Here is a 27,086-nt window from a genome sequence, read left to right as displayed (position 1 = left end):
ACAATTACATTTTATATTCGTTCATAACTTTCATAGGCTCCTTTATTTGCTCTAGTTTCAAACCATAAACATTGCTACGCTGTTATTACAATAATGAACATTTTCCTCAGTTTTCTTCATCATCGATGTTATCAATGTACATTTCTTTTATACCTTTCCTATTTCACAAATAGATATTCAACACCTTGTAAACCTAAATGGCTTTTATTTCTCATTTATTTCCAGGAACACAAGGTGACGCTTTTATGAGAATTATTTTCTCCTGCAGTGTTCTATAACATTTTGTTGTTGTTGTTACAAAATTTACCTGTCCAATACAGGAATATTCCTATAAAGTGAAAAGTAGCAGTACTCTGAAAATATTGTAATGACTTTTCAGTTCCACTATCACAGGGGAAGGTCACCTACCATGAAATGCTGCAGAAATTACTTAGAATGAGCCCCGCAGCATCATGCGATCACCTTTTACACCTCAGAATAGCTGAATGCCAGATGATAACTATATCCCAAGGAAGGAGAAATTGTTAAAAAGGTAACAACTGAAATTCTGTTTGTCCTCCTGCCCCCTCTTCTCTTAATGTTCCTAAGACACCTTGCTAGAACAAGGTTTTGAGACAACAGACTTATGTATAGGACTTACATACTATTTTGGATTTTCTGAGTTGTCAGTGAGGTATTCAAGGGTAAATAAACAGAATTTAATTATTTTTAGGTTTAGTTATGTTTAGATTGAACAACACAGTGTTTATGCACTTTTTGTGTGTTGAGTTCATCCAGGCACGTGTATCCACGATTTTCTTTACTGTTGTAGGAATAGGATAGAAGATGCTTTCAAAAGGCATGGTGTAGAATGGATTGCATGTCGTCTGGAAAGAACTAGAAGATGTCTCTGTTTGGTACGTCTCGAACAGCTGGGGTTTTGTGCTGTTATCACAAGATAAATGACTCATATTAAGCCTCTGACTATATAGTTTAGCAGTCAGAGAAGAAAAATGTGTTATGAACACAGGCTGAAATTATGTGAAAATACAAAAATTCTGGTGTGAACATTTAGAAATCTTTATATGAAAACTGTTGATTCTATATATCTGAAAAGCACCGGTTTGAGATGCCATTGTGTATTGTCCTGTTTAATCCTCTTCAGAAACAAAAGTATAATTCAAACTGCAGTGTTGAAGGATGCACGCATGTTAGGAGATGAATATCCCCCTTATGTGAGATTGGTTTAGCACTCAGTGTGCTTTTTGTTATAATAGACTAATTGGACTCTGTAAAATAATTATTTTCCTTATGGGATGTTTCAGACTGTACCACTGTTCAACTATCCTGACATTTTGTTGCACTGCTAGGCTTGGATAGATTGATGGATAGACCTGTCCCACAGCCTGTAGCCCGTGCAATTAGCTTCTCTGCACAGCTTGCAGACTGGCTGTATCAAGAAGCTAACTCTGCTATAATGTTCTAACTATACAGAAGCACATACAGAATGCTTAAAGCTTAAAGTTATTACCACTAAATTCAATGGTACTGTTGATGTGAGTTAGAGTACATGTTTAAAATCAACTGTTAGTATAAGTTCCCTTCCCTATACCATGTAATATTTTTCTAAAATAAAGAAGCTTTGCTACCTTGTCAACATGTGTCATGCAGGTTTTTCACACGGCTTACAAAATGCATACTACAGTAATATTAAAAATACCTTTTGATTTTCAGTGTATTTCTAAAGTAACTTGCTTACATGAGTACTCCAGTCTCTGTAGAAGAGACTGCTTTCATTACTAGTTTTGTAGCACATACAATCTTCACTTGACATTTAGTTTTGTTTCAAGGACTTCAGTTCAAACGGGCTCTTTATCAAGGGAATAGTGTTCCAATCTAAATCCCATTAGGGTTGGTGGAAATATCTCTATCTTCTTTGTTAGAAGAGTGGTAGAGAACATAAAGATTAATTTTAACCTCATCATTGGTGGAAATCTGGTCCAAGTTATCAGCAAGGAAAAGATATTGGGTGTAGTCAGTTTGGCCACACTGAGAACAGGTGCTGGTGCCAAAAAAAGCATTAGGACAAGTGGTTCCCTGTGGCTGTGTCAGGAACCTGGCACAGAGTGATGCTCCTGCCAGCACCCCAGGAAGCCCAGGCACCCAGAAGTTCCAGCAGCTCACAGATTACCTGCTTCTTACAGCTATATCACGAAGTATCATTGTAAGATTACTAAAGCAAATAGTATAACCACATCTTTATGTTTATGTTTATCTTTGGTGAACTTGTTATCCAAAATCATTTAACAAAACTGCAATGTAAACATATTAAATATTACTTAATGTGAGCTGCAAGTACTGCTTTGAGTGAGGAAAAAAATAAGAAGACAGATCCTAGTTTCTGGCAAAAATACATGCAAATGTTAACTAGAAATTTGCACATTGATTTCTAATGTGGTCAGGGCAAATGGAATTGTTCTATTAAGTTTATTATTTGATTACCTGCCTATTCCTAATGCTTGAAGAATCTCCAGGTATATGCTTCATGTAATTCCATTTGCATACTTCATAAATGTTGAGGCCAAAAAGGACAATTAAATAATTGTGGCCTGACTTCTTGTATAACACCAGACACCAGACTTACTGTTTTGATATGTTTCATGAATTCTCTTTATATAAGGCAATATGTAAGAATACCATAAGCAAGCCATGCAATTTGGGAACTAGCAAAATATTAGGGTGCACAATAAACTTATGATGGGAACTAAATCCTTGCAGTCCAGTGTTTGGAATACCTACATGTGGCTTGTGACTGGGATAAATTTTGTCTTAGTCATATCATTGCATTGTTATGCATTGCAGCATCTTGTGTGCCATCCAAAACATCTTGTACTTGCCCTGTCAAAGACAAAAGCTGTGATTAAATGGACTCCTGGCACTTTCTCCATTCTGACCTTTCTTTTCTTTTGATTTTCTTTTCTGCTCAGCTTCCATTTCTGAAAGCAATGTACGCAATAGACTGCAGTGAAAATGCAGTTAAAACCAAGGTCAGTGAGACTGATCCCAGAGACAACCATTGGTCTTCATATCTGTCTCCTTGTTAACAGTGTACTGAACTGACATTTTCCTGGAGTTATACACCTTATCTTTACAGTGCAGCAGCTAGCAAACTAGTACGTGCTAAAATAAATGGGGATGCCAAGTAAGATTTTCCTCCAGTGAACTGGAACTGCAGTGAACCTTCCCTCCAATGAACACAATGTTTTTGTTTTCCTTTAAAAAAATACATTTGTCTTATGCAACTGTGTATCAAATGAGGGATTTCTAAAAATATCAGAACTTTCCTAGCAGGTAAGTTACTGTTTCTAAGTATCCTTTCCTAGCAAAAGACTATAGGGAAATGATTCACTGGGTACGTCAGAATCTGGCACTGAGCTTGGTACAGAAGAATCTTATCAACATTTTAAAAATAAGTAATATTTTGTATAACCAACCAACCAACAACAACAGGAAACAAAACACACAGCTACTTGGACATCAACATTCTACATGGTTTAACACGTAATAATAAAATATGATCTCTGCACTTGGCACCTGTGTGTTGTTTCCTAATTGCTTCTTCAGTATTGGATGAATATGGCGTGGTCAAGAAGTAAAACATTATTGGATTTGGTAAATTTCTTAGTGGGAAGTGTTCATCTTCAAAAAATAATCTGTTAGTGCATGTTGTCAGTTTTGTTATAGAATGCAAAGAAACTGGACTACACTGGCTGCTTCTGATTTTAAAATGTTAGCAACAACAACTAGCAGGTTTTAAACTTTTCTTAAATTAGAAAATTAATGTGTTTACAGTGGTCTTTTACAAAATCATTCTCTGTGTTAGCTAGTAGATGAACTACTATGGTGCATTTCCTAAATACACTACTAAGTTCAGAAAAGACCCAGGTGGCATCACTTTGCAGCTTTTTCTATTTTAAATAGAAAATGTAACTCTAGTGAATGTCCTACATATCATAACATTTTTCTATAGCAACATCTTCGCATACACACATCAGTTCTTACGCAGTGTTTTCTAATATTGCTGGTACTCTCACTATTTAGATATAGATAGTGATATGACTTGAATATATATCAGGGCAAGTTATTGGATAGTGACTCATAACTAAATTTAGAAGTATTTTACATCTTTAAAACTCAGGAAGTGATTTGCAGTGGCAATTAACTGAATACAAACTTTGATCACATAGCAGTACATGAACAACCGTGCGATATATAAAATTGAAGTGTGCCGAAACAAATATCTGTACCAATGCTTGGAGATTGTTCTATTTGGTAAAAAAAAGTACATACTTTAAAAAAATAATAAAAAAAGAGCTTGCTATAAAGGTGTCAGAAGACAAGTTCTGCATCAGAGAAGTGTTGGGCAGATAGGCTCCTCTATGAAATTAATAGTCAGACCTTTGCAGAAGGCATCTTTGGAAGGAGGTCTGAAATAGAAATAGATGAATAATCCCCTGGACGTGCCTGTTTTTCTTGATTCAGCTTGGTGAAGCTGGTGTACAGTCCCCAGCAACTCCTTCCCAGCTCTTCCCTTGCACAGGATCTAATTACAAGGTGAGGAAGATGAGTGACATGATCCAACAGGGAACTTTTCTGCAGTGAGGTAGTTTTCAGTTGGATCAGCTGATTGTATGGCCACAAATGAATTGGATCAAATTCCAAATCTAAAGCAAGAAATGTGATGGCAGCACATAGTTGTGGGCATGGGGAGTGCAGTGTTGCTGCAGTCTGTATCAGCTGTAGTTACCCTGAAATTAGATGCAATTTGACACTGTACCCTTGGACAAGATTCCTTACTTTTAGATAGCTGGCTTAGGCAGCATGAGTCCTATTTCAAATACAGTAGGAAATAATACGAACATTTTGAACTACATAAAATAAGGGAAGCTTAACACACCCTTTTTAATAGCATGTTCCTTACACTACTCACACATAAAGTGGAAAAGCTGGTTTCCATAGCCATCCCTGTCTGAGAGGGCAAAACCTATGCTTCATGAGGGAGTGCTCTAACCATCGTCCAGTGTTGTGCAATAAGAGAGCGAGAGCCATGGGACGGGGAGAAGGGGGAGATTCAGTATGGTATTGAGCATTCAGAGGAGTCTTGTACTTTATGCTGTGTTCAACAGAAGAAAAATAATAATGACAGAAACAAAACACGAGCCATAGTTATATAGCCTTAAGATGCTCCATGATTACGGACTACCTTTTTCAGAATGTTGAATGGAGTGTTGCCTGGGAAGTAACATTGGGCTGGAATCCATTCAGGCTGAAGAGGGTCTAAAAGCCAAATTCCCCACATCTCGTGTTTGCTCTTACTAAAGAAAAAAAAATTATAAAGGCTCTGCCTGTTTTAAAAGGATTCTTACAATTCATTTCGAACCCATCAGGAGGAAGGGATGAAAAAGGAGGGGATAAAGCAGGCTCCGAGAACATCTGCCATATGTCTCTTGTGAACATAGTGGGGGATGATGAATAGCGAGGAGGTAAAGCGGCCCCTGGGAATACCTAGCAGATGTCATTAAATTGAGGCAGAATCTAAAAAGAGAATACTAGATTCCTTAAAAGGAGTCTGTCCTGAGCAGTAGATCTATGCTGACCTGCATCCGTCTTTGTGGATAGGGAAAGAAACAGAACTTGAGATCCTGGAAAATATGAAAACAAGTAGCTCCTGATAAATGCAAATCCCTATGGGAAAAGGCTTGGTGTGGAGTTTTCATCTAATGTGGCAAAAGCCTGCCTAATGCATGCAATTACATTCATTATTGAGCATAGTTAGGGCTATTGATTTCATCTAGTGTTTCTGCGCTGCGAACATTAGCTGTGCCTTCTCCATTTTTTGTTATGTGCCAATATTAGAATCAGGGAATGGTTTGGGTTGGAAGGGACCTTAGAGATCACCCAACTCCAACCCCCAGCATTGGGCAGGGATGCCAGACACTAGATCAGGCTGCCCAAAGCCCCATCCAGCCTGGCGTTGAGCACCACCAGGGATGGGGCATCCACAGCTTCTCTGGGCAGCCTGTGCCAGGGCCTCAGCACCTCCTGAGTGAAGAATTTCCTCCTAATGTCTAGTCTAAATCTAACCTCTTTTAGTTTAAGATTATTGCTCCTTTTCCTGTCATTATTTACCCGAGTAAAGAGTCCTTCCCCATCCTTTTTATAAGCCCCCTGTAGGTACTGAAAGGCTGCAGTGAGGTCCCGCCGGAGCCTTCTCTTCTCCAGGCTGAACATCCCCAACTCCCTCAGGTTGTCTTCATAGGAGAGGTGCTCCAGCCCATCTTCGCGGCCCCCCTCTGGCCTTTCTATTACTTTCTGATGCCTACAAGTCGGGCATTAGCCCTTTTTTTGAGCTCAGCCTGCTCCCCAGACAGCCCAGAGTGATTAAAACCGCTGCAAGCCTAGGACAACGAGATCCCTGCGGCAGCAGGTCCCCCGTGAGCCCCTGAGGCTGGCCGGGGGCCCGGGGGCCGGGCAGACAAACACCCGTCCGTGTCACGGGAGGCCGGGGCCGGGGCTCCGGCGGCCAGGCGGGGTCGGGCCGGGAAGGGCTCGGCGGGGCGGGGCGGGGGGAGCCCGGGGCCGGGAGGCGGCGGCGGGGCCGGCCCCGCTTTCCCGGCGTGCTGCGCGGGGAGGGCCGGTGCCGGGCCTGCGGGGAGGCGGCGGCCGAGGCGACCCCGGGCGGGACGAGGAGGAGCAGGAGGAGGAGGAGGAGGAGGAGAAGAAGGAGCCGCGGGCCCGTGGCTCGGTCGCCGCGCTGCCGGGAGCGGAGGGTGGCCGCGCCGCGCCCCGCCATGCCGCTCTTCGCCACCAACCCCTTCGACCAGGATGTGGGTGAGTGGCTCCGGGAGCCCCATCTCCGCCGGGGCACCCCTGCCTCTTTCCCTGTTTCCCTCCCTCTTTGCCTCCCCTCCGCGGCCTGCTCGGCCCCGGCCCTCCCGCTGCGGCCTGCCCGGGGCGGCTGCGGGCCCTGCCCGGCCTCGGGAGGCTCCGGGCGGCGGTGCCGGGCCGAGGGGTGTGGGGCCGAGGCCGGAGCTCGTCCTGCCCCGGGGGTTTGAAGCGGTGGGGCCGCCAGCTGCAGGCACCTCAAAGGCAGGCACGGTTCCCAAAGCGGGTTTCCGATCGCTGCCTTCACGCGAATCCCTGCGGGAGCTTTGTTTTCCCCTCTCAGTGAAACTTGGGCTGTGGTCAGGTTTCATCCCCACCTGGCTCGTTTCGAGGCCAGGCTGCACGGGGACGCTTCTACCTGAGAGAAATTAGGCTTCGTGCTCGTGTGGCCAAACCCAAGGTAAAACAACACGTAGGCAGTCCGAAAATTTGCACGTCTGATTGTGTAATACAGCTTGTCTCATACCTGCTGCTGACATCTGTGTAATTCCCAGTGATACAGCAGGATATAAAGTGACTTCTTCTCATGTTTGGATACGCGCCCACCTCCCCCCATTACCTCCCCACAGCATAACAGTGGTGTGACACTGTCGATGTTTCTGGGAACGCATTTCTTCAGTAGCCTCGTGTTTGCTGCACCTCTCAGCTACAAATGTGCCGTTTGTTTCTTACTGCTTACCCAACTGCAGAAGTCAGGGCTCCAATTCAATTATTACAGGCCTTCAAAAAAAAACAACTCAAAACTGCTTGGAAAGTAGGTATTTTTTTCTGGAGGAAGGGTTAATGCACAAACAAGTGAGTGTTACATGGACTCTGTGTGTATGTTATCAGGAATTGTTAATCTGTTGCATCTTAATGAAGCGTAGGTCCGTTTCTTCCCATTTTGAATAATTAAGTGTGCCACGGTCTTCCCTGGTGAAGACTTCCCTTTAATTTGTAATTTTCTTGATGGCAAAGTCAACAATTACATATTTTGAAAAGTAGTAAGTATCTTTTCCACATTGTTTCACTGTCCTGTAGCATAATTTGGCAGCTGAAGATAAGGAAGACATTGCACTGCTTGTCAATTTTCTGTGAACCGTTAGAGGACTGAAACATTGGTAGTATCTGTGAGAATTATTTGAACTAATAGGATTCAAAAGTGATAGCTGAGGTTCTGGAAAGTGCTTGTTTTCTTATTTCTTAAGGCAGCTGTCTAGCAGCGGTGAAGATCAGGCTGCTTGAGGGAGTTTATAGAGAGCTGAGGCCGATATTTTTGTCAGCACTGTAAGTTTGACAATGTGGAGTAGTAGTGCCCAACTGTTCCTTCAGTGGGCTATTTGCTATTTTTGAGGACAGAGGATGCCGCCAACACCTTACCTGCTGTGACAGCCTAGTACAGACTCCAGCAGATATTTTTCAAAAGCTTTATTCTGTGTATTGTATGAACACTAGTAAATAACCATTTACTTCCAAATTGTTCTTGGAAAAGCAGGTAGTGGGCCATGGGCTGTTTTTCCTCAGGCAATTAATCCAGCTTCTTTGTGTGGGCCCACTTTCATAGTGCCCAGAGGGAGAGCAAAGCAGCAGACAGTCGAGTTGGTGGCAAAACTACTTGCTGCCTTTATCCATCGCTTAGCTGGATTTGTGCCATGGAGACAGCAATGGTGAAGTCTCCAGGAAAGTGTCCCCAGGCCCTTCTTCCCCGAGGCCTCTTGGGAATGCACTATTATCTGGATGAACTTCTTGGCAGGCTTCATAAGATAACGTCAGCTGTAGAGTAAGCTCTCGCGTTCTCAGGAAACTTCCAAAAGTTGTCAAGCAGTAGTGTTACTTTACAGTTCTTTTCTCAGAAGGAAAATTGAGTGCTCTGCTTTTGCTCCTGCTCAGCAATAAAGTTTTCTTTTGAAAATCAGATTCCTGAAGTAGGAAAACAGTCAAAACCTAGTCTTAGTTTCATACGAAGCTGGACATCAATCTAGTTGATAGTGTTGCTGGGGTAGCTGTGAATTCTTGACTCCTGGACAGCCAATTAGTGCTGTGTAATAGTTGGAAATGACTTTGGAATCATTTTGGACGATGGATTGCAGTGAACGCATATGGGACTAATTTGTTTGCCGTTATTTTGAGGAGCATAGGCGTCTCTAAGCTCAGGAGGAGAAATTTCTCCGTTTTTCTCTCCGGTCATCAGCATCTGCCTAATCCTGTTAGCATGCTCATGCTGTGGAGCCTGGTCGTCCGGAATAGTGTACCACCTGGAGTCAGCTTAGTACACAGATTTTGAGGGGTACACTTCTTTAGATGTGACCGTCAAAATAACGTTAAGATTACTGTTAACAATTTAAAAACATTACTAGTTTAAGCTGCCTCTAGATTTCAGGAGATAGGTCATCGTCACCCTCAAGGAGTCCAAATACCTCTGTTTTCTCAACCCTCTTTTTACCATATTTAGGAATATTTCAACCCGAAGGGATGCTAATAAGTGGTGACGTTAAGTTGGTGTGGGTTTTCACAATCAACTGTGGAAAACTTTGACAGCGTGTCCATGTAAGGAATGTAATACTGGAATTTTAAGTAACAAAACCCTTCAAGATACTGAACTGCTGAGGACGTAGTTAAGAGTTAAGATATAGTTAGTTCTCCATATGAGGGTTTAGAATTGATGATGTTCTTAGAGTAACATGAAGTCCATTTCCGCCATGTTTCATAACCTCAGTCATAACATCTTTTGCAGAGAATTGTTCCTGAGAAGTGCGGGTTTATCTGTAAGTTTGCAGGCAAGATAACGATGTAATGTGCTTGATGAACCAAGAGACTGTCTGCTAGTCTGTCATGACAGGCTGATTAGTAATGTAGTGGTGGTTAGGCTGGGTTTGATGAAGAACTCACTGCTGAAGCAGTTCTCAAGTGTTATTTAGATGCTGTTTTGAGAATACAGTTGGTAACACTGGACTTAATGCTGTGCATACTTGACTCGGTATTAAGCATTGTAAACTTAATCTATGTTGTAAGCAGAGAATTGGAAGAACTTTTTACTTTGTGGTGTAAACTTACTATTTCAATATATTTCTGGAGATTTATATTTGTATAAAAATACAAATTCTGGTATGAGTTGTTAAAAAATCACACAATTTTAAGAGGAGGTGTTTAATTTTGAAAGCAATTCAAATAAAAACTTTTCAAAGTTGATCTGTCATTCAGCAATGTCCAGAATGCCAAATGATGTAACTCTTTGGATGATTTTTTTTCCCTTACCCACAGCGAGGGATGAAGGCACATCCTGCATTTGATTTGCATGTTAGTCTTGTTCTCATTGTAGCTGGTGTACTGGTTTGAGGCATCACAGGGGTGGGAACAAAGGAAAGATTCAGGCTTAATATTTACGCCAATAGAAATTAAGCAGGTATATTAGTAATGTAGTAGAACTGTTAAGCTGATATAATTGCTTTTCCCACGTTTTTATCAACTATGGTGTTTATTGACCATTTTATTATTAAAGCTCTTTTAGAAATGTAATAATATGCATGGATTACATATGACTGTACTCACAATCATATGTAGGTACAGTAAGTATGTTAAGTTACTATTGCATAAAGTTTGATGCATTAGGGTGTAAGAAATGCTTTGACCTCAAGTCGCATTGTGCAATTTCTCATAATAAAATCCCCTTGCTCTTTAAACTGGCGAGACTTTAGATTTTTCCCATTTGGTAGTCAACGTCTTCAAAACCAACCACCCGAGTGCATGTTTCTGTGAGCTGGGCTTTTCTCTGTCTGCCAGAAGGAGGGCAAATTGTTGCCGAGGAGACTCTTGACCCTGAAGAATTCTGGAGAATGCAGATTGAGTTAACTTACCTCTGGCTGCAAGGAGGGATGACTTCCAAGGAGTGGTTCAGATTGTCAGGAGACTGGCACTTGTTCTGCTAAAGTTGGCCTACTGCTTTTGTCAGCATTGTTTTAGGGAGAAGGATTATTAGCTGTGAGCTGAGCAGAAAATGTGTGGGAAAGAAGCTGTAGCCAGCCCCTTTCCAGTTATTTATAAATGTTTCTGAAGAACGAGGATTTCTCACTTTGGTGTACATTCTCAATGAAAAATGGCAATGCTGACAGGATCCAGATGAGTGAAATAAATATTTCTTCTGTAGGATAGTCTTTTTTTTTTTTTTCAGTATCACACTTTTTGCAAATGAATCACCAGACTCTGAGTTGACCTAGGCAAATTCGAAGCCAACAACGCACATTCCCTAGGCAAAGGAGTTGTTGTAGCTGTACTTTACTAGCAATTCTTTTTCTTTCCTCCCAGGGAAGAGCTGTCACTTTAAGTGCTTCCCCTCATTTCAGCTGTGGCAACATACATTATAACATCAACATGCAAAATAATCAAAGTAGTTCTCCAGCATGTAAAATCTGTTCCTCTAGCTGATAAAAATAACACTATATATTTGATGTGGATAGTAATGTCTCTTGCTGATCTTCCTGAAATGCCACTTCTACTATGGCTTGATTTGTGGGGCTCTCCAAATAGATCCTGGCACCATTTGTTTGGGTTACTTCCCTGTGATGCACCCTGTTTATGGAGTCATCATCATCATTATCATATCTCTCTGATGTGCTCACCTTCCTGCTCTGTTGTTGTAGTTCTGGGTGAAAGGTTGTTTAAGTTCTGAGGATTTGTTACAGTTTGCCATAAAATCTCTCTTTTTGCCCAGCTTGTCTTACTGTTGTTTTCAGCATTCTTTTCAGATCTTTAATCCTTCTGTCTTCGTTCTGTACAGCTCACTGAGCTGAGTGGTGTCTGTGTTGATGAGGCTGCCTCAGACATGGTGAGATCATATAATTATAAAATCATTCAGGTTGGAAAAGACCTCCAAGGTTGTCAAGTCCAGCCTAGCACTGTCAAGACTGCCACTAAACCATGTCCCTAAGCACCACACCTACACGTCTTCTGAATAATTCCAAGGATGGTGACTCAACAACCTCACGGGGCAGCCTGCTCCAATGCCTCATCAACTTCTCAGTGAATAAATGTTTCCTCATATCCAGCCTAAACCTCACATGGCACAACTGGAGGCCATTTCTTCTTGTCCTATCGATAGTTGCTTGGAAGAAGAGACTGACCCCTGTCCTGTTACAACCTCCTTAGAGGCAGTTGTAGAGAGCCATGAGGTCTCATCTGAGCCTCCATTTTTCCAGGTTAAATAACCCCAGTTCCCTCAACCGCTCCTCACAGGACTTGTGTTCCAGGCCCTTCACAAGCTTCGTAGCCCTTCTCTGGACATTCTCCAGCGCCTCAATGTCCTTCTTGTAGTGAGGGGCCCAAAGCTGAACATAGTACTTGAGGTGCGGCCTCACTAGAGCTGAGTACAGAGACAATCACCTCCCTGGTCCTGCTGGCCACGCTATTTCTGACACAAGCAGGGATGCTGGGCACACTGCTGGCTCATACTCAGCTGGCTGTCGACCAATGCCTTCAGATTCTTTTCTGTCAAAAGCCTTACTGAAGTGTAGGTAGGGAATAGCCACAGCCTTTCCCTCACCCACTAAGCGTGCCACCTAGTCATAGAAGGACAGGTTCCTTGTCAAGTTTGTCAAGCAGGACCCGCTTTTAAAAACCCTGACTGGGCCTGATCACCTTGCTGTCCCACAAGTGCTGTGTGATGGCACTCAAGATAATCTGTTCCACGAGCTTCCCCAGCACGGAGGTCAGACTGACAGGCCTGTAGTTCCCTGGGTCTTCCTTCCAGCCCTTCTTGTACCTGCGTGTCACATTTGCCAGCCACCGTTTGACTGGGACCTCCCCTGATAGCCCAGACTGCTGATAAATTGCAGATGAAATTTTCTATAAGCAGCTGGGAGAACTCTCACAATCGCTAGCCTGTGTTCTTGTTTACAAGCAGAAGGCCCAGCTGGGCACCATCCCTCGTTGGCTCACTCATGAGCTGTGTCAGGGGGTTGTCTTCCACATACTCCAAAAACCTCCTAGACTGTTTCCTCTGCTGTGTTGTATTTCCAGCAGGCATCTGGGAAGTTGAAGTCCCCCATGAGAACAAGGGCTAGTGATTGCGAGACTTCTCCCGGCTGCTTATAGAATATTTTGTCTGCCTCTTCAGCCTGGTTGGGTCATCTATAACAGACTCCCACAATGACTTCTGCCTCGTTGGTCTTCTCCCTGATTCTTATGCATGAACACTCAACCTTGTTGTTGCCATTATTAAGCTCTAGTCAATCTGAAGAGGCCACCGCCCACCTCTCCTTCCTAACCTGTCCCTTCTGAAGAGTTTGTAGCCTCCCATTGCCGTGCTCCAGCTGTGCGAGCTGTCCCACCATGTGTTGGTGATGGAGCTATGTCCTAGTTTCCTAGTTTTCCTGCTGCACCATGGCTTCCAGCTCCCCCAGCTTGTTGTCCATGCTGTGTGCATTGGTGTAGATGCACTTAAGCAATCCTGTCAGCTTTCTGGGGGGTTCTTTCAAGGTGTGTGGGAGGGAAGTACAACTAATGCTTACCTTAGTCTTTTCTGTGTTTTCCTAGGCATCTCTTTCTTTAGGTATATTGCATATTGGAGACTGAATTTGGGGCAAGATGGAATTGGTCTTACTTGGTGTGATAGGCTGTATGAGTACAGAGGAAACATAAAGGGAGAAGACTACTGATTTCACACTCTGTGTCTTTCCAACTGCCTGAAAAATGTGTTACATTACTTTTGTATGTGTTTCTTTTGTTTTATTAGATGCTATCTAGAAAGACATTCTTGTATTATGCAGAATTTTAGTTGTTGTCCAAAGAAGCCATAGGTCTAAGTATCCCTTTCCTCTGAGACAACAACTTTTGCCACTTCTTAGAGGTGAAAGTTGAGAACTTGCAATGGAGACAAAGAAAGAAAGCAATGCTGTAAAATTTAGAAATGAACAACTAAAATCTGAGGCAACATAAGATGGTACAGTGTTGCGGAGATTGAAGTTGGTACGTTAATTTGTAGGCCTTGCTTATGCTAGGAAAAAAAAATAAATGAGCATTTACTTCATTAGTGAGATAACTTTGTGGGAGAGAGCTGTTCTGGAAAACTAGAGACAAAGTCTGGTAAGGCATGCCTCTGTGTCATGTAGTTCTGTTTTCCTTTGCATTTGAAATAGCATTAATAAGTCTTAACACTGATTTCGTGAAGGAGCCAGTGCTGTCTTTAAAAGTTGTTTGAGTAAAGCTTGAAATGTTCTCTGATCTCATGTTTGCACTCCATAAGCCAAATAAGATTTTGTAGCAGTGATGAGGTGCACTCAGGGGGTCAGAAGTAAACGTTAATATTGCCGTGACAGGATTATTTTTGATGAGAGGTGGAGGATGAAGAACGTTTCAAAGTTTAACTTCAGGTTTTCTTCTGTCTCCTGTGCTAAGACTTGAAGTCCAAATCTGTGTTTTTACCTCCCCATCAGAGTCCGTTTTGGTGCTAAGATAGTGGCATGCCAGCTGTTAGTTGGAGTAAGGAAATGCTGAATGAACTAGAAGGATTTTTGGGCTGCAAATGCATGCCTCATGTTGGAGGAGAGAGTGTTCATGGATGTTAAGTGATGATAATGTAAGTAATTTAACTTAAATAGCCCTAAGTTGTAATTTTGTCTACAAAACACTGATGCAACATAGCAATTTATTCAAAGCGTCTCTGTTGCTCCTGCTGCCAGCATGGTGAAAGGTGATAGTTGCTTGCTAATGCTCTGACAGAGCTATTGGCCTTTTTTGTGGACAGTCCCTGTCAGCTACTGTACTGCTAACGCTCACGCTGTGCCATTAGCTTTTAACTGCCCTCGCTGGAGACAGAATTTAACTGAACTTTTAGAGGCAGAAAACTTCGCTCGTGTCTTGCGATTGATTTTTATCCAAGGGAAGTAATAGATGCTTATTACTCGAGAAGACAGAGAACACACAATGAAACTGGGTTTCAGACTGAAATATGGTAAGAAACTACTTAATGTGTGGTGATGGAGGAAATGTCCCTCGAACAGCAGGAGGCGGGGAGGTGTTACAAGCACATGGCAGTTTTTAGACAGGACTAGGTTCAATTTTTAAGAAGAAACGTAGCTGTGGTAGAACACTTGTAGGTGTATTCATGGGTAAAGCTGCAAAATGTTCCATTTAAGAATTAAAATGAAGGTTGTAATTGGTGAGGTTGATGTGGATCAGAGATTTCATTAATCACCATCTTATCTCTAGTTTTAGCCAAGCTATTTAAATTGACATAAACCACAGTTTGGTGATATTTGACCATCTAAGGAACCTGAAGGTGCACAGGTCCCTGGGACCTGATGAGATACATCTGTGGGACTTAAAGGAACTGGTGGATGTAGTTGTTAAGCCGCTGTACATCATATCTGAGAAGTCTTGGCAGTCTGGTGAAGTTCCCACTGACTGGAAGAGGGGAAGCATAATCCCCATTTCTAAAATGGGAAAAAGGACCCGGGGAATGCCAGGCCAGTCAGTCTCACCTCTGTGTCTGGCAAGATCATGGAGCAGATCCTCATGGAAGCTTTGCTAAGGCTCGTGGAAAACAAGGAGGTGACTGGTGACAGCCATCACAGCCTCACTAAGGGCAGACCATGCTTGACAAATCAGGAGACTTTCTACAATGGGGTTACAGCACTGGTGGGTAGGGGAGGAGCACTGACATCATCTACCTGGACTTGTGCAAAGTGTTTGATCCTGTCCCGTGGTCAGTGACTCTTATGTCCAGGTGGAGATCAGTGACAAGTGCTGTTCCCCAGGGGTTGGTATTGGGACTGGCGTTGTTCAGCATCCTTGTCAGTGACATGAGCAGTGCATCTTCAGCAAGTTTGCCAGTGACACCAATCTGTGTGGAGTGGTTGACATGCTGGAGGGAAGGGACCTGTGCAAACCTCATAAGGTTCAACAAGGCCAGGTGCAAGGTCCTGCATCAGGGCTGGGGCAATCCCAAGCACAAAAACAGGCTGAGTGTAGAATGGATTGAGAGCAGCTCTGAGGCTGCCCCCAGCACAAGTGGACATGGACCTGTTAGAATGAGTCCAGAGGAAGCCACAAGGTTGATCAAGAGGCTGGGAGCACCTCTCCTATGAAGACAGGCTGAGAGAGCCGGGGTTGTTCAGCCTGAAGAAGAGAAGGCTCTGGGGAGACCTTGTAGTGGCCTTTCCAGTACGTAAAGGGGGGCCTACAGGGAAGCTGGGGAGGGACTATCTGTCAGGGGGTGTAGGGATAGGGCAAGGAGGAATGGTTTTAAACTAGAAGAGGGGAGATTTAGGTTAGATAGAAGGAGGAAATTCTTCACTCATTGGGTGGTGAGGCACTGGCACAGGCTGCCCAGAGAAGCTGTGGATGCCCCATCCCTGGAGGTGTTCAAGGCCAGGCTGGATGGGGCTTTGGGCAGCCTGGCCTGGTGGGAGGTGTCCCTGCAGGGGTTTGGGACTGGGTGACCTTTAAGGTTCTTTGCAACCTAAACCGTTCTATGATTCTTTGATTTTAAAACCCTAAGCATCCATTATTTTACTTCTTAGTTTGCCTCACTGTTTCTCTCTGATGATGTCATGAAGAAAGAAGAATTTAATTGTTGCCAGAAGTACTGTCAGTTATGCAGATTAATGTAAGAGCTCAAAGTTTCAGTTCCATTGGATTTCTCAGCCCTCTGACTGCTGAAGGATGCCCTAGCTGAAGCACAGCGTGAGGCAGGGGTGAACTGTGTGGGTGTGCAAGGCTGCATGTGAGCTCTAAGCCTGGCTGCAAATTAAGGCTCTGCAGGGCGCTGTGTAGACACACTTTGGATGGAGCTGGTCCAACTCCAGCAAAACAGGCGATGAACTTCAACAGGGGAGTCCTGGAACTAAACTGCCTCCGTGTGGTTTGTTTTGTGCAGCTCTGGACTGTGCTGACCAGCTGTCTGCAGTCTGGCTTTCTCCTTGCCTTTATTTAGTATCTCATTTACTTGCATGTTATAAGGTATCCTCAAAAACAGAATTGAAATTCTCAAGTAATGGAACAATGCTCATTGATACAAACAGGGTACAGTCTCATTGCTCTGTGCTCATGTTCTGGCATTCTTATTTTGCTTGATGATTGGGTTCTGCCATTCTGTCTCCTATATGAATAAGACTTAAAAATCAAGAATTTCTCTGCTAGCCCCAAGCGTGATTTAGAACATTAGCAGACTGAACGAAAAATGAAGTTGTCAGTTGATCTAGTGGTATGTCTTAGTGCCATATGTTAGCATGTTGTCTACGTAGGTTTAAACTTTTTTTTTTGACTTTTTTTGTCATCAAGTAAGTTCCGATTTATGTTGCATTGCTGTCTTCATTTCAGCAAGTAATACAACTGATGGGTTATTGTGTCATTTGTGTATGGTATTTTTTTCATTTTTCCTCAGAAATACTTTGGGAGAACACAACCGGAGTGCTTTGCTTTTCTGCATGTTAGTTCTGAATTAAAGAAGCTAAATAACTGCAATCTGACTTCAGTTTGTGGGACAGAGAAACTCATTCAGAGAGACAGAGGCCATCAACTTTGGGATTAATAATTCCTTCTCGTTTCTGGAAATGAGATGTCTTGTTTTGTCTTTCTCTTCTCTGCAGTCTTGCAAGTGGATAGATATGGATTAACAAATCTTTCCTGACAGATAAGTTTTCTGAAAGGAATGAGAGATTTCCTACAAAACTAAGTAGTCTGAGACATTTCCTGAGGGATGGTACTCATTGCTGAGGTGTATTTTGTGATTTACAGATGGAGGTGAATATTAGATGAAGCAGGTATAGGTTATGATTCTGTCCCCGTTTCTCCTGTGTGGAGAATAATGGAAATTGCTTGTGTGTTCACTTGTGGTCTCCAGCCCTGATGTGACCTGTCAGCGTTCAGGTAACCTTCCATTCAGCTCCTGTGTAAGGCTCCCTTTCCTTTATCACTTTTATTTATCGTTATACTCTGTGTACCCAAGCTTTCCTGGTGGAGAAATAGGGAAGGAGTTAGTCTATTTTACTTCTGCTTTGTTTCCACCTACCCTCTTTATTTCTTAACTTTTCAGCAGGGACTGTTCTTGTCCTGTTCAGAAGGTTTGGAAGAAGGAGTCCCAGTGGCTTCTATCAGATCAGCTTTAGTTTAGCAGTCGGTAGCTGAAAAGAGGAAGTGGAATATATCACCCAAAGCAGAGATGAGAATGGGGAGATAAAAGTTTAGTGACTATTAAAGAATTGTTGAAGCCTCCTTACTGAGGAGAAAGGAGAAAATATATATGAAGCAAATGCAAGATACAGCAGCTTAGTGTCTGATGATGGGGTAAATGCTGTTATGTTTGATTCTGCTAGCAATGAACTAATGCTTGGAGTATTCATGTTGTATTAAACTTAACATTTCCAAATGCTCACTTCCCTCCTGCTTCCCAAGTAAATCTGTTGATAGCTGATACACTTTTGTATATATATTCTGGGTATATATTTATTATGTGGACAAAATACTTATATTAATTTGCTTATTAATATAACTTCAGAGCTGCAAGTGAACATTTGAAAAGTAAAAAGAATTAAGTATAACAGTTTTAATATATGAATGTATTAAATATATTTATCATGCATTATCCTTTGCATTATCATGCAAAGATATATATCATGCATTTAGCAGTATACAGATGTAATGCTGCAACATCTTTATTGTCAGTTTTGTTAAATTATTATATTTTTTGTATTTTGATTTACTTATGCTTTATTCATCAGAGAAAGCAACCAGTGAGATGAACACTGCGGAGGACTGGGGCCTCATTTTAGACATTTGTGATAAAGTTGGACAGTCACGCACAGGGTAAGTGATTTTAGAAATTGTCTCCTCATAGATTTTAATTTTGTTATTTCAGCCTTTCTCATATTCAGATGAGAAGAATGAAATTTTGTTATCTTGTACAGACTTTTGAAGCAGCTCAATTTAACTTAATTGAAATCTACTCTGGTAAGTAAGTACTACAAGTAAAAGGAAAACATAGGGATTTTCTGCCCAAATATTTACAGCTCTTCCTTTGGAAATACTAACTGATATATTAAAATTAGGAATTACATACAGCAGTTTTTCATTGGTGTAACAGAATAACCAAGCTGATATGTTTTAGCAGTGTTACTGTAAATCCAGGAGCCATCATTAGGGGTTTTCTTGTAGAATCATAATCTGGCTTGGAAGTGACCTCCAGAGGTCATCTAGTCCACCCGCCTGCTTGAAACAAGTCTAATTAGATCAGGTTGCTCTGGACCGTGCTGAGCCTTGAATGCTTCCAGGGACAGAGTTTCCACAACCTATATGGGCAACACATTTCAGTATTTAACTACCCTCATAGTAAGCAAGTGAATAAATAAACCTGCCATCTGATTGTAATTTTCCTTGTTCATACTTTTTTGCTACATCTTGCCCTGCGACCACAGCTCTGAGAAGAGTCTGGCCTAATCTTCTCTGTGCTGTTTAAGGAGCTGAAGAAGGCACTAAGGTCCCCTTTTAGCATGCCCTTCTCAAAACTGAACCCAGATCTCCATGTCTCCTTGTATGTGACTCTCCTCTAACCGTCTTGGCAGCACTCCACTGGACTTGCTGCAGTGTGTCAATATCCTTGTTCTGGAGAACCCCAAAACAGGCAAACTCCAGGTGCAGTCTTACAAGTGCTGAACAGAGGGGATGGATCACTTCCCTGGCCTACTGGCTATGATGTTCTCCTGTGGCTCAGGATGTGGCTGATCATCTTTTCTGTCAGGCTGCACTGCTGACTGCTGTCACCCTGCCAATCCGTTCCCGTGGAGCTGCCTTCTTGGTGGCAGGCTGGTGCTGCCTGCCCCAAATGTAACACCTTGCCTTTCTCTGAGGTCTGCCCATTTCTCCAGACCATCTCTCCTTATTGTCCAGATCCCTGTAGTTATCCCAGCCCTCCAGTGCTGGGACTGCTTCTTCCAACCAGTCAACAAAGTTGCTGAGAGTGCACTGCTTCCCATTATCTAGGACACTAGAGAAGACATTTAGCAGTACTGGTCCCAAGAACTGGAATTTGCACTACTAGTGACAGCTCTTTGATCTCAGCAGTCCAGCCAGCTTTCCATCCCCCTTATCACCCTTCCATCCAGCCAATATTTCACCAGTTGAGTGATAAGGAGACTATGAGACAGTGTAGAAGCTTTGCTAGAACCAAAATAGAAGGCATCCACTGCCCCCTCTTTGTCACAGAAGTGAGGTTGTGTGTTCTTCTTTGTTTTGAGAAGCTGTTTTATGACATCAGGGCTTTATTAACTGTTCATTTTGAAAATGTGCTATTGAATGAAACCTACCTTGATATGGGCTGTTAATGCTTCCATCATTAATTATTTAATGAACTTTCTCATAGGCTTTATGCATGGCCTCATATCTTGGACATGAAAAGTTAAAATTTAAGTTTTGATGGCAAATAAAAATACAGCTTAAAGACAGTATTTCAGTGTATCTATCATGTTTTTATTCAGTGTTGTGTTTAGATTTTGGACATGTATTAAATACGTCCTCCCCAAGCATTCTCTGAAATAATTCATGTAAGGAATAGCATCAAAAAGTGAGCCATGCCATTGCTGCTGTTTAGAGAAACGCTTCTCTGAGAAAGACTAGGGCTGCCTTGTAAGGCTGTGGGCAACAGTACAGGATGTCAGACAGCAAATTCCCACCTGGGATTTTTGTTCCCAAGGACAGGTTTGAAAATAAGCTTATTCCTTGGGATTAGAGATGGTCTCTAGAGGAGTGTTTATAAATAGCATGGTGTATTGAGACTGCTGTGCAGTTGCATATAACTCCAGTTAAGATAACAGCTGGTGAGTGTTAGTCCCTAATGGTGTTAGTCCCTATATGTAAAACTGTATTTCTGCTGTATGTGTGTTGATGCTGAGCCTGTAACAATAACAATATTATTGAAGGTTTCAGTATTCTATTTCATCACTGAAAGCTTTTGCATAGGCAAGATTTAGCCTCACAGTGACTTACCCTGAGCAGTGCTCAAATGTGTTGGGCTGTGAGAGACAGCTCCTTGGGAGTACAGACAACATACAGCTAAATGTCTCCATGACAGCTGGAATTTCTGTTATGATTTTAAAAACAGAACAGAACAACAGTAGTTTTATACTGGCTGTGACTTTAACCTTTGTAATACTTACCCTTCTTCTAATAAGCTGCCAGCTGACTCATTGCTTAACATCAGATTCCGTTAAAACTTGCTGATAGTGTGTTTTCTTTGTTTTGATGGATTACGTCATGCTACAGCAAGGTAAAGCAAGGCAGAATTCCCCATTAAGCTTAAGTCAGATATGCTACACCGTAACTCTTCTGCAATTTAAGTTCCTATGGCAGGGATACTGGTCATCAGAACTGGTGTCTGCTTTAACTTCTTCACCAATTCAGGTCTGATGCAAACTGTTCTTGGCAGAAGTTTAGATTATATAGTCCCTATTTCGTGGATTTTCTTTTTTACTAGTCTTTAAATTGCATGCCCTGCAACACTGTAGATGGAAATCACCTTACACCAAAAGCCATAATAGACTAGAAGGATTATATTATTTATTAAGTGGCACTTTTTGTTGCATAGTGTTATCTGGCACATTGTCCTATTTGTGTCTGCTAACTATTTATTTGCATCCAGGGTAGTTGTTGGATACCTGTTGTGCTACAAACAAGTTTCATTTCCTCCTAAGATAAATTAGTTAGAGTTCAGTAACAGAATTGCTAACTGGATGCATACAGTTGTGCTACTGTTGGTTTTTATATTGCCATACCTTGGGTATAGAAAATCACCAATAGCTACCAATTTTATCTTTCTTCCCTTAATTCAACCAAAAAATATACTGCTTTAGCAAGTTGGAACTCCTCCAAAGCTCCCTCTTTTTAATTGGAATTAACTCAATACTTTATGCATGTTTTGCATATCAGGTTCTTACAGTGATCTAAAATTTGTCTAACTTTGAGTCAATCAAAACAGCTTTTTAAATCTCTGAGATTTTATATATATATTTTTAGTAAGTTGTCCAGTTCTGCAGTTGCATATTGCATTTTTTATGTTTTTTAGGAATACTGCTAGTATCCAGAACTGTTCAGTGAGCAAGCTGCCCTTTCAACATGAAAAGATGATTAAAACACAGTGTTTTTGAAAACTTGTTTATTTTAAAACCTTTGATTGTGTTTGACTTGCATTTTAAATCAACTCACTATAGGAAGGGTATACATTCTGAATATTGTTGGCTTGCAATCCAAGTGCTCACACAACTTAATCTATAGTTTATCAGCTCCTAGTAAAATAATGTTACGACACTGAAATTACTCATTAAACAGAAAGAAAGGGAAACTTAAAGGCCACATGTAATATGTTTTAGCATGAGGTTCACCCATCATGCTTGCTCTCTTTTAATTCCTCAGTGAGTTTTAGTTCAGTGCTAACCAGTTCCTGAGTCCAAGTCTGTTTGCGTTTGGCTTTGAGAAGTTTGTACCTTTTTGTTTTGACTTAATGAGAAATACCAGTTTGAAACTGTTTGAAACTGTTGAAATGTTTGAAACTGTAACTACTGCAGTTTTTCTCTAGGAATGGTAGTTAGTAAAAATAAGGGGATGAATAAATAGGAAGTTGGTGACTGGGTGAAGATAGCAATGATTGAGAAAATAGAAACATTCATTGCAGTTCTGTCTGTTCATAGAGAGGGATTTGGATATTGAAAACCTGTCATTCAGAAATGGCTTGTCTGTGTCGCTACTTGTTTAACTTTGTCTTGAGTCCTTATGGCTTAATCACTGCCTCAATGAGTCTGTGTTCTGGTTAGCTCATTCTCCTTTTGTTGTTTCTGTGCCTGTTTGTACAAGAGAAAACAGTAAAATTGCATGCTTGATAGTCTCCTAAACCAGTTCCTATCTTTTTTCCTGCCCCCTCAAGTTACCCAATGTAAGTAGCATTTTGCATAGTCATTCATAGTCATCCAGCGTATGTGTCATACAGAAACCAGGAAGCTCTTGGACTTGCTTGTTCCTAATGGAGCAAGGAGGAAAATGGAGACACATGGTGTGGTGGTTTTACCTTGCTGGGTAGCTGAGCTCCACCACAACTGCTCTCACTCCTCCTCCTCAAAGGGAATGGGGGAGAAAATTTGATGGAAATGGTTCAGGGATTGAGATAAGGACAGCGAGATCACTCAACAATTATCATCAAGGGCAAAACAGACTCAGCGTAAGGAGATTAAAGAAATTTATTGCCTATTACTAACAAGCTAGAGCAGTGACAAACTAAAAACACCTTCCCCCCCAATCACTCTCTTCCACCTCCTTCCCCTGAGCAGTGCAGGGGAACAGGGAATGGGGGCTGTGGTCAGTCCAAAATCTTTGCTGATGTATTTATAAGTTTTCATTAATTAAAGAGAAAGGTTTTTTTTTTTTTTTAATATATATATATATTTTGAAATTGTACTTGACATATATGGAAGATCATTTGATTTTGAAGGTTTCCTGTTACTTTATTAGTTTTTAGAAGGAGATACCATAACAAAATCATCTTCAGGCAATGGTCCTGTTTCTGAACCACTAAGCACCTGAACATGTAGCCTACTTTTATAAATACTGGCTTAGCAATTAATGTCCATTGTCCATGATTTTTTTTTTTGCTTGCAATTCTAACACATTGATATCCTCCTCATAAATGAATGCAGTTATTTTTATATTAATTAATTTATATTAATATTTATATTAATATTTATATTATAATTATATTAATATTTTTATATTAATGCAGTTATTTATATATATATTGTTTACAGCCTTTATTTGCAGTAATAATTGGTTGTATGAAGGTATACACTGAGTAGTATGTAGTCTCTCAATGTGACAGCATTTTCTATAATTAGTACTACTAAACATGAGAGAGACATTTCTGTAAAATGTAGACACTGCCAAATATAGTATAGCCAAGCAGTGGTGTAACTTATACCTGAGTTTCATATTAGTTCTTGGATATCAGTTCAATAGAAAACTGATTTTGCTTCCAAGAAAAAAAAACACCCAAAGTCGCTGTAAATACTCAGAAAAGCATAAAATCTCTTACTTTTAAATTTACCCTTCTCTTTTTCTATTTCCCTACTGTTGACTATTTCAGGGCTGTCTTTTTAGGGCTATTCAATAGGTAATGCTTGCATGCTCATGGTAATTATACCCTACACTTGCTCAGCCTTCTACCATCTCCAGAAACAAAATAACTGAGACACACACAGATTTAAATACACTAAACTGTCTGAAAACCACATTCAAATTGTTTCTTAAATTTCCTTTTCCCATTATGTCCATCTAGGGCAACATAGGTAAAACGTGAATTCTATATTTAGCTGTTTTAAATCTTTTATGCAGTATGTCTAACACTTTTTTTTCCCACTTGTTTCTTTGCTATGTATTTTCTTTATAAATGTTATCCTGTAGATTAAAATGGACTCTGAGGAGCATAGTGGTAATTAAAAAAAAAATGCAGCAAAGGCGTGTTGGTAATCAGTATATAAGCAAATATTCTTAGATATGTATGCAGAATATGGAGGTGTAGCAGATTTTAAGGAAACGTGGATGTAATTATAACCCTAATTCATTAAATAAATATTAATTACATAAGGTGATTGTATATCTACTAAAAGCAATAGAATATTCAGACTAATTTTTAAGTATGGGGTGGGTTGTATTGGAAGTGAAGCTAAACTTACTGAGCATTTTTCTTGATGGCAATTGATAAGCATGACACAAGTTAAATGTAGGAAACTTTGCTCTCTGCTTAACTTCAGTTACTAATAAAAATATATTGTGGCATTAAAACATTGAATATCCGAGAAGGAGACTTCTACAGCATTTGTGTCTTAATTTCAATTTTTTGCTTATGAAGTTTTACGTGTTAGTGACTAACGCTGACAGTTATGGTATTTTATATGTATTTTCAGAGAAGATTCTAAACTGATTTAAGCTTAGGTTGTTTGCAAAACTGACATAAGTAGAGTTCGTAACCTAGCTTTAAAAAGTCAGAATTTTTTCATTGTGATTTGAATGGGTACATGTGGGAACTAGAGACATGTTAAATGAGGGAGAAAAGGAGGGGATTTAAAGTGCAAAAACTTGGTTATGTTCATGTAAAAGTGACAACCTCATCCCTGCTCCTTCTTAAACAAAATGCAAGTATTCCTTTCTCAAGTTGTATTGTCATTACTGGAGTATGAGTTTTGAATCCTTGCAGCAAGTGGTCAGTGTCCTTGGGCACTTGCAGAGCTCACTTGGAGAAGGGGAAGTAACAAGGAGTTCTGATATTTGAATGAGTTCAATGTGTTTGTTGCATGAGAAGGTAGGAGTGGGAAAAGACACTCTGGGGAACAGGTAGAAGAGAAGCACAAGAAGTTGCAATCCTGATCATTGAAACACTCTGTATTCCTTTTTCTGATTATGAAATATCTTAGAACACAAATATACCATTGAAATGATGATTGTAAATTCACTTGCATGTCTTAGATGCTGAGAGATGTTATGTTTTGCTACCACATTCTTTAAGAGGTCTGTGTTAAAAAGAAATTAAAAGCAGCCAGACAAATTTGATGTAGCCAAAAAATATTTTCATTAAAATCCTGTTATGGAATTTTGAAATACATTGCAATCATATACAAATATTTTACATGATAATTTATCTGATAAGAGTTTTTCTTAGAGTGAAAAAAATATTTAATGAAGGTGTACAGACTACAGAGAGCTACAGTACTCTAATTGTCAGGAATTTTATGCATTTCTTCAGTATTTACAGTAATTCTCTCCAACTAAAAAAGGATATGTAGCTTATTGAGAGGTTTGGATATCTAAGACTAGCAATCATACAGATAAAAATGGCTAGAAGAGCTAATGGTGTTGATTTTTTTTTTTTTTTTTTAATTTAATGTTGCACTTCTAAGCTACTAAATAATTGACTGTTTGTATTCAGGAGAGCTTGCTCTATGTTGGTGTTGTCATGTGTTGCAATAGGAAATGTTCGTTGCAGTACATTATTTTAAAGCTGTCTTGTGTTTCTTTAGGCCTAAGGATTGTCTCCGTTCTATTATGAAGAGAGTCAACCATAAAGATCCCCATGTTGCTATGCAGGCTTTAACAGTAGGTTACTTTTTAATGTAGTCTCTTTCCTTCCTAGAAAGCTATTTTGCAAAAACTCTTCTCTGACTTTTAATCTTTCTTTCTTTAGCTTCTAGGAGCATGTGTATCAAACTGTGGTAAAATCTTTCATTTAGAAGTCTGTTCAAGAGATTTTGCCAGTGAAGTAAGCAATGTGTTGAATAAGGTAACGTATTGCATTGATTTATATGTTTCATATAAAAGCTAGATCAGAGAGTTTGGGTAACCTGAAATTGGAGTGGAATCTACTTCTGGAAGATTGTAAATTTTGGGAGGGGATACAAGGAGAAGGGGGGGGATTTGGGCAGAAGGTTACAAATTACTGTGAAGACTGACTGTGAGAAAGAGCTTCCGGAATATCACTTCACAGTACTGTTACTTATGTATTCTGTTCACGTGGGCAGTGGGATTACTTTGTAAATATACAAATGGAAATAACATGGGACCTTTCTGTAGCCCTGTTTTACGCTGTTTTGGGGCTAGTCTAGTCCTTATTGTTTAAATGATATTCCTGAAGGCTGTCAAACACAGTGCTGAAAAGCTGGTGTCCCCTTTCTAATGAGAACATTACTTAGTAATATACTTGACTTTAAAGTTTATGTCGACAGTTTATGTTAAAGTTAACAGTTTATGTTGACAGTAACATGAAATTTAGGAATGAAGAACAGATTCCTGCATTATTTATCTAGTTTCTGTTTTTCTGCAGGGTCATCCAAAAGTTTGTGAAAAGCTGAAAGCCCTTATGGTGGAGTGGACTGATGAATTCAAGAATGATCCCCAGCTTAGTTTAATATCTGCTATGATAAAAAATCTTAAAGAGCAAGGAGTTACCTTCCCAGCTATTGGTTCACAGGTATAATACATTTTGTGGTGGTTCTTAAAAGGATTCATAAATTCTCTTTATCCTCAGTGCTGTATTTTAAAATTTGTAATCTTGAATTCTATAATGCATTTGGCAAACAAAACAAAATCTTTCTTTTCTAAATAAAACATATGAGAGTTGAACTGCTCTGTTTTCCTTTGATTTTTATATTGCAGATGAATAC

General features: G+C 40.6%; 1 protein-coding gene and 1 long non-coding RNA gene across 3 annotated transcripts in view; one reads left to right on the top strand and one right to left on the bottom strand.

Annotated features, from left to right (window-relative positions):
• Positions 1 to 4,932: 4,932 nt before the first annotated feature.
• LOC118161888 lies at positions 4,933 to 7,461 on the bottom strand. Its single transcript, XR_004748213.1, has 3 exons — positions 7,391 to 7,461; positions 5,243 to 5,354; positions 4,933 to 5,152 (listed from the first exon to the last, which is right to left on the bottom strand). It is a non-coding gene; the product is annotated as an uncharacterized LOC118161888 (long non-coding RNA).
• Positions 6,685 to 27,086, top strand: part of STAM (signal transducing adaptor molecule) — a 36,692-nt gene continuing 16,290 nt past the window's right edge. Inside the window, exons 1-5 of one of the 2 annotated variants that reach the window (XM_035317601.1) lie at positions 6,685 to 6,870; positions 18,618 to 18,702; positions 25,947 to 26,022; positions 26,111 to 26,206; positions 26,747 to 26,893. In XM_035317601.1, coding sequence (XP_035173492.1) covers positions 6,831 to 6,870; positions 18,618 to 18,702; positions 25,947 to 26,022; positions 26,111 to 26,206; positions 26,747 to 26,893 — 444 coding nt within the window. In that variant the 5' untranslated portion in view covers positions 6,685 to 6,830. Of the gene's footprint in view, positions 6,871 to 14,828; positions 14,849 to 18,617; positions 18,703 to 25,946; positions 26,023 to 26,110; positions 26,207 to 26,746; positions 26,894 to 27,086 lie in introns of those variants that run through there. The other variant, XM_035317600.1, reaches the window with a different exon arrangement.

This window comes from Oxyura jamaicensis, chromosome 2 (assembly GCF_011077185.1).
Source record: "Oxyura jamaicensis isolate SHBP4307 breed ruddy duck chromosome 2, BPBGC_Ojam_1.0, whole genome shotgun sequence".
Taxonomy (NCBI): domain Eukaryota; kingdom Metazoa; phylum Chordata; class Aves; order Anseriformes; family Anatidae; genus Oxyura; species Oxyura jamaicensis.
Note: the sequence above shows the minus strand (reverse complement) of the source record. Positions and strands in the feature narration are given on the sequence as shown.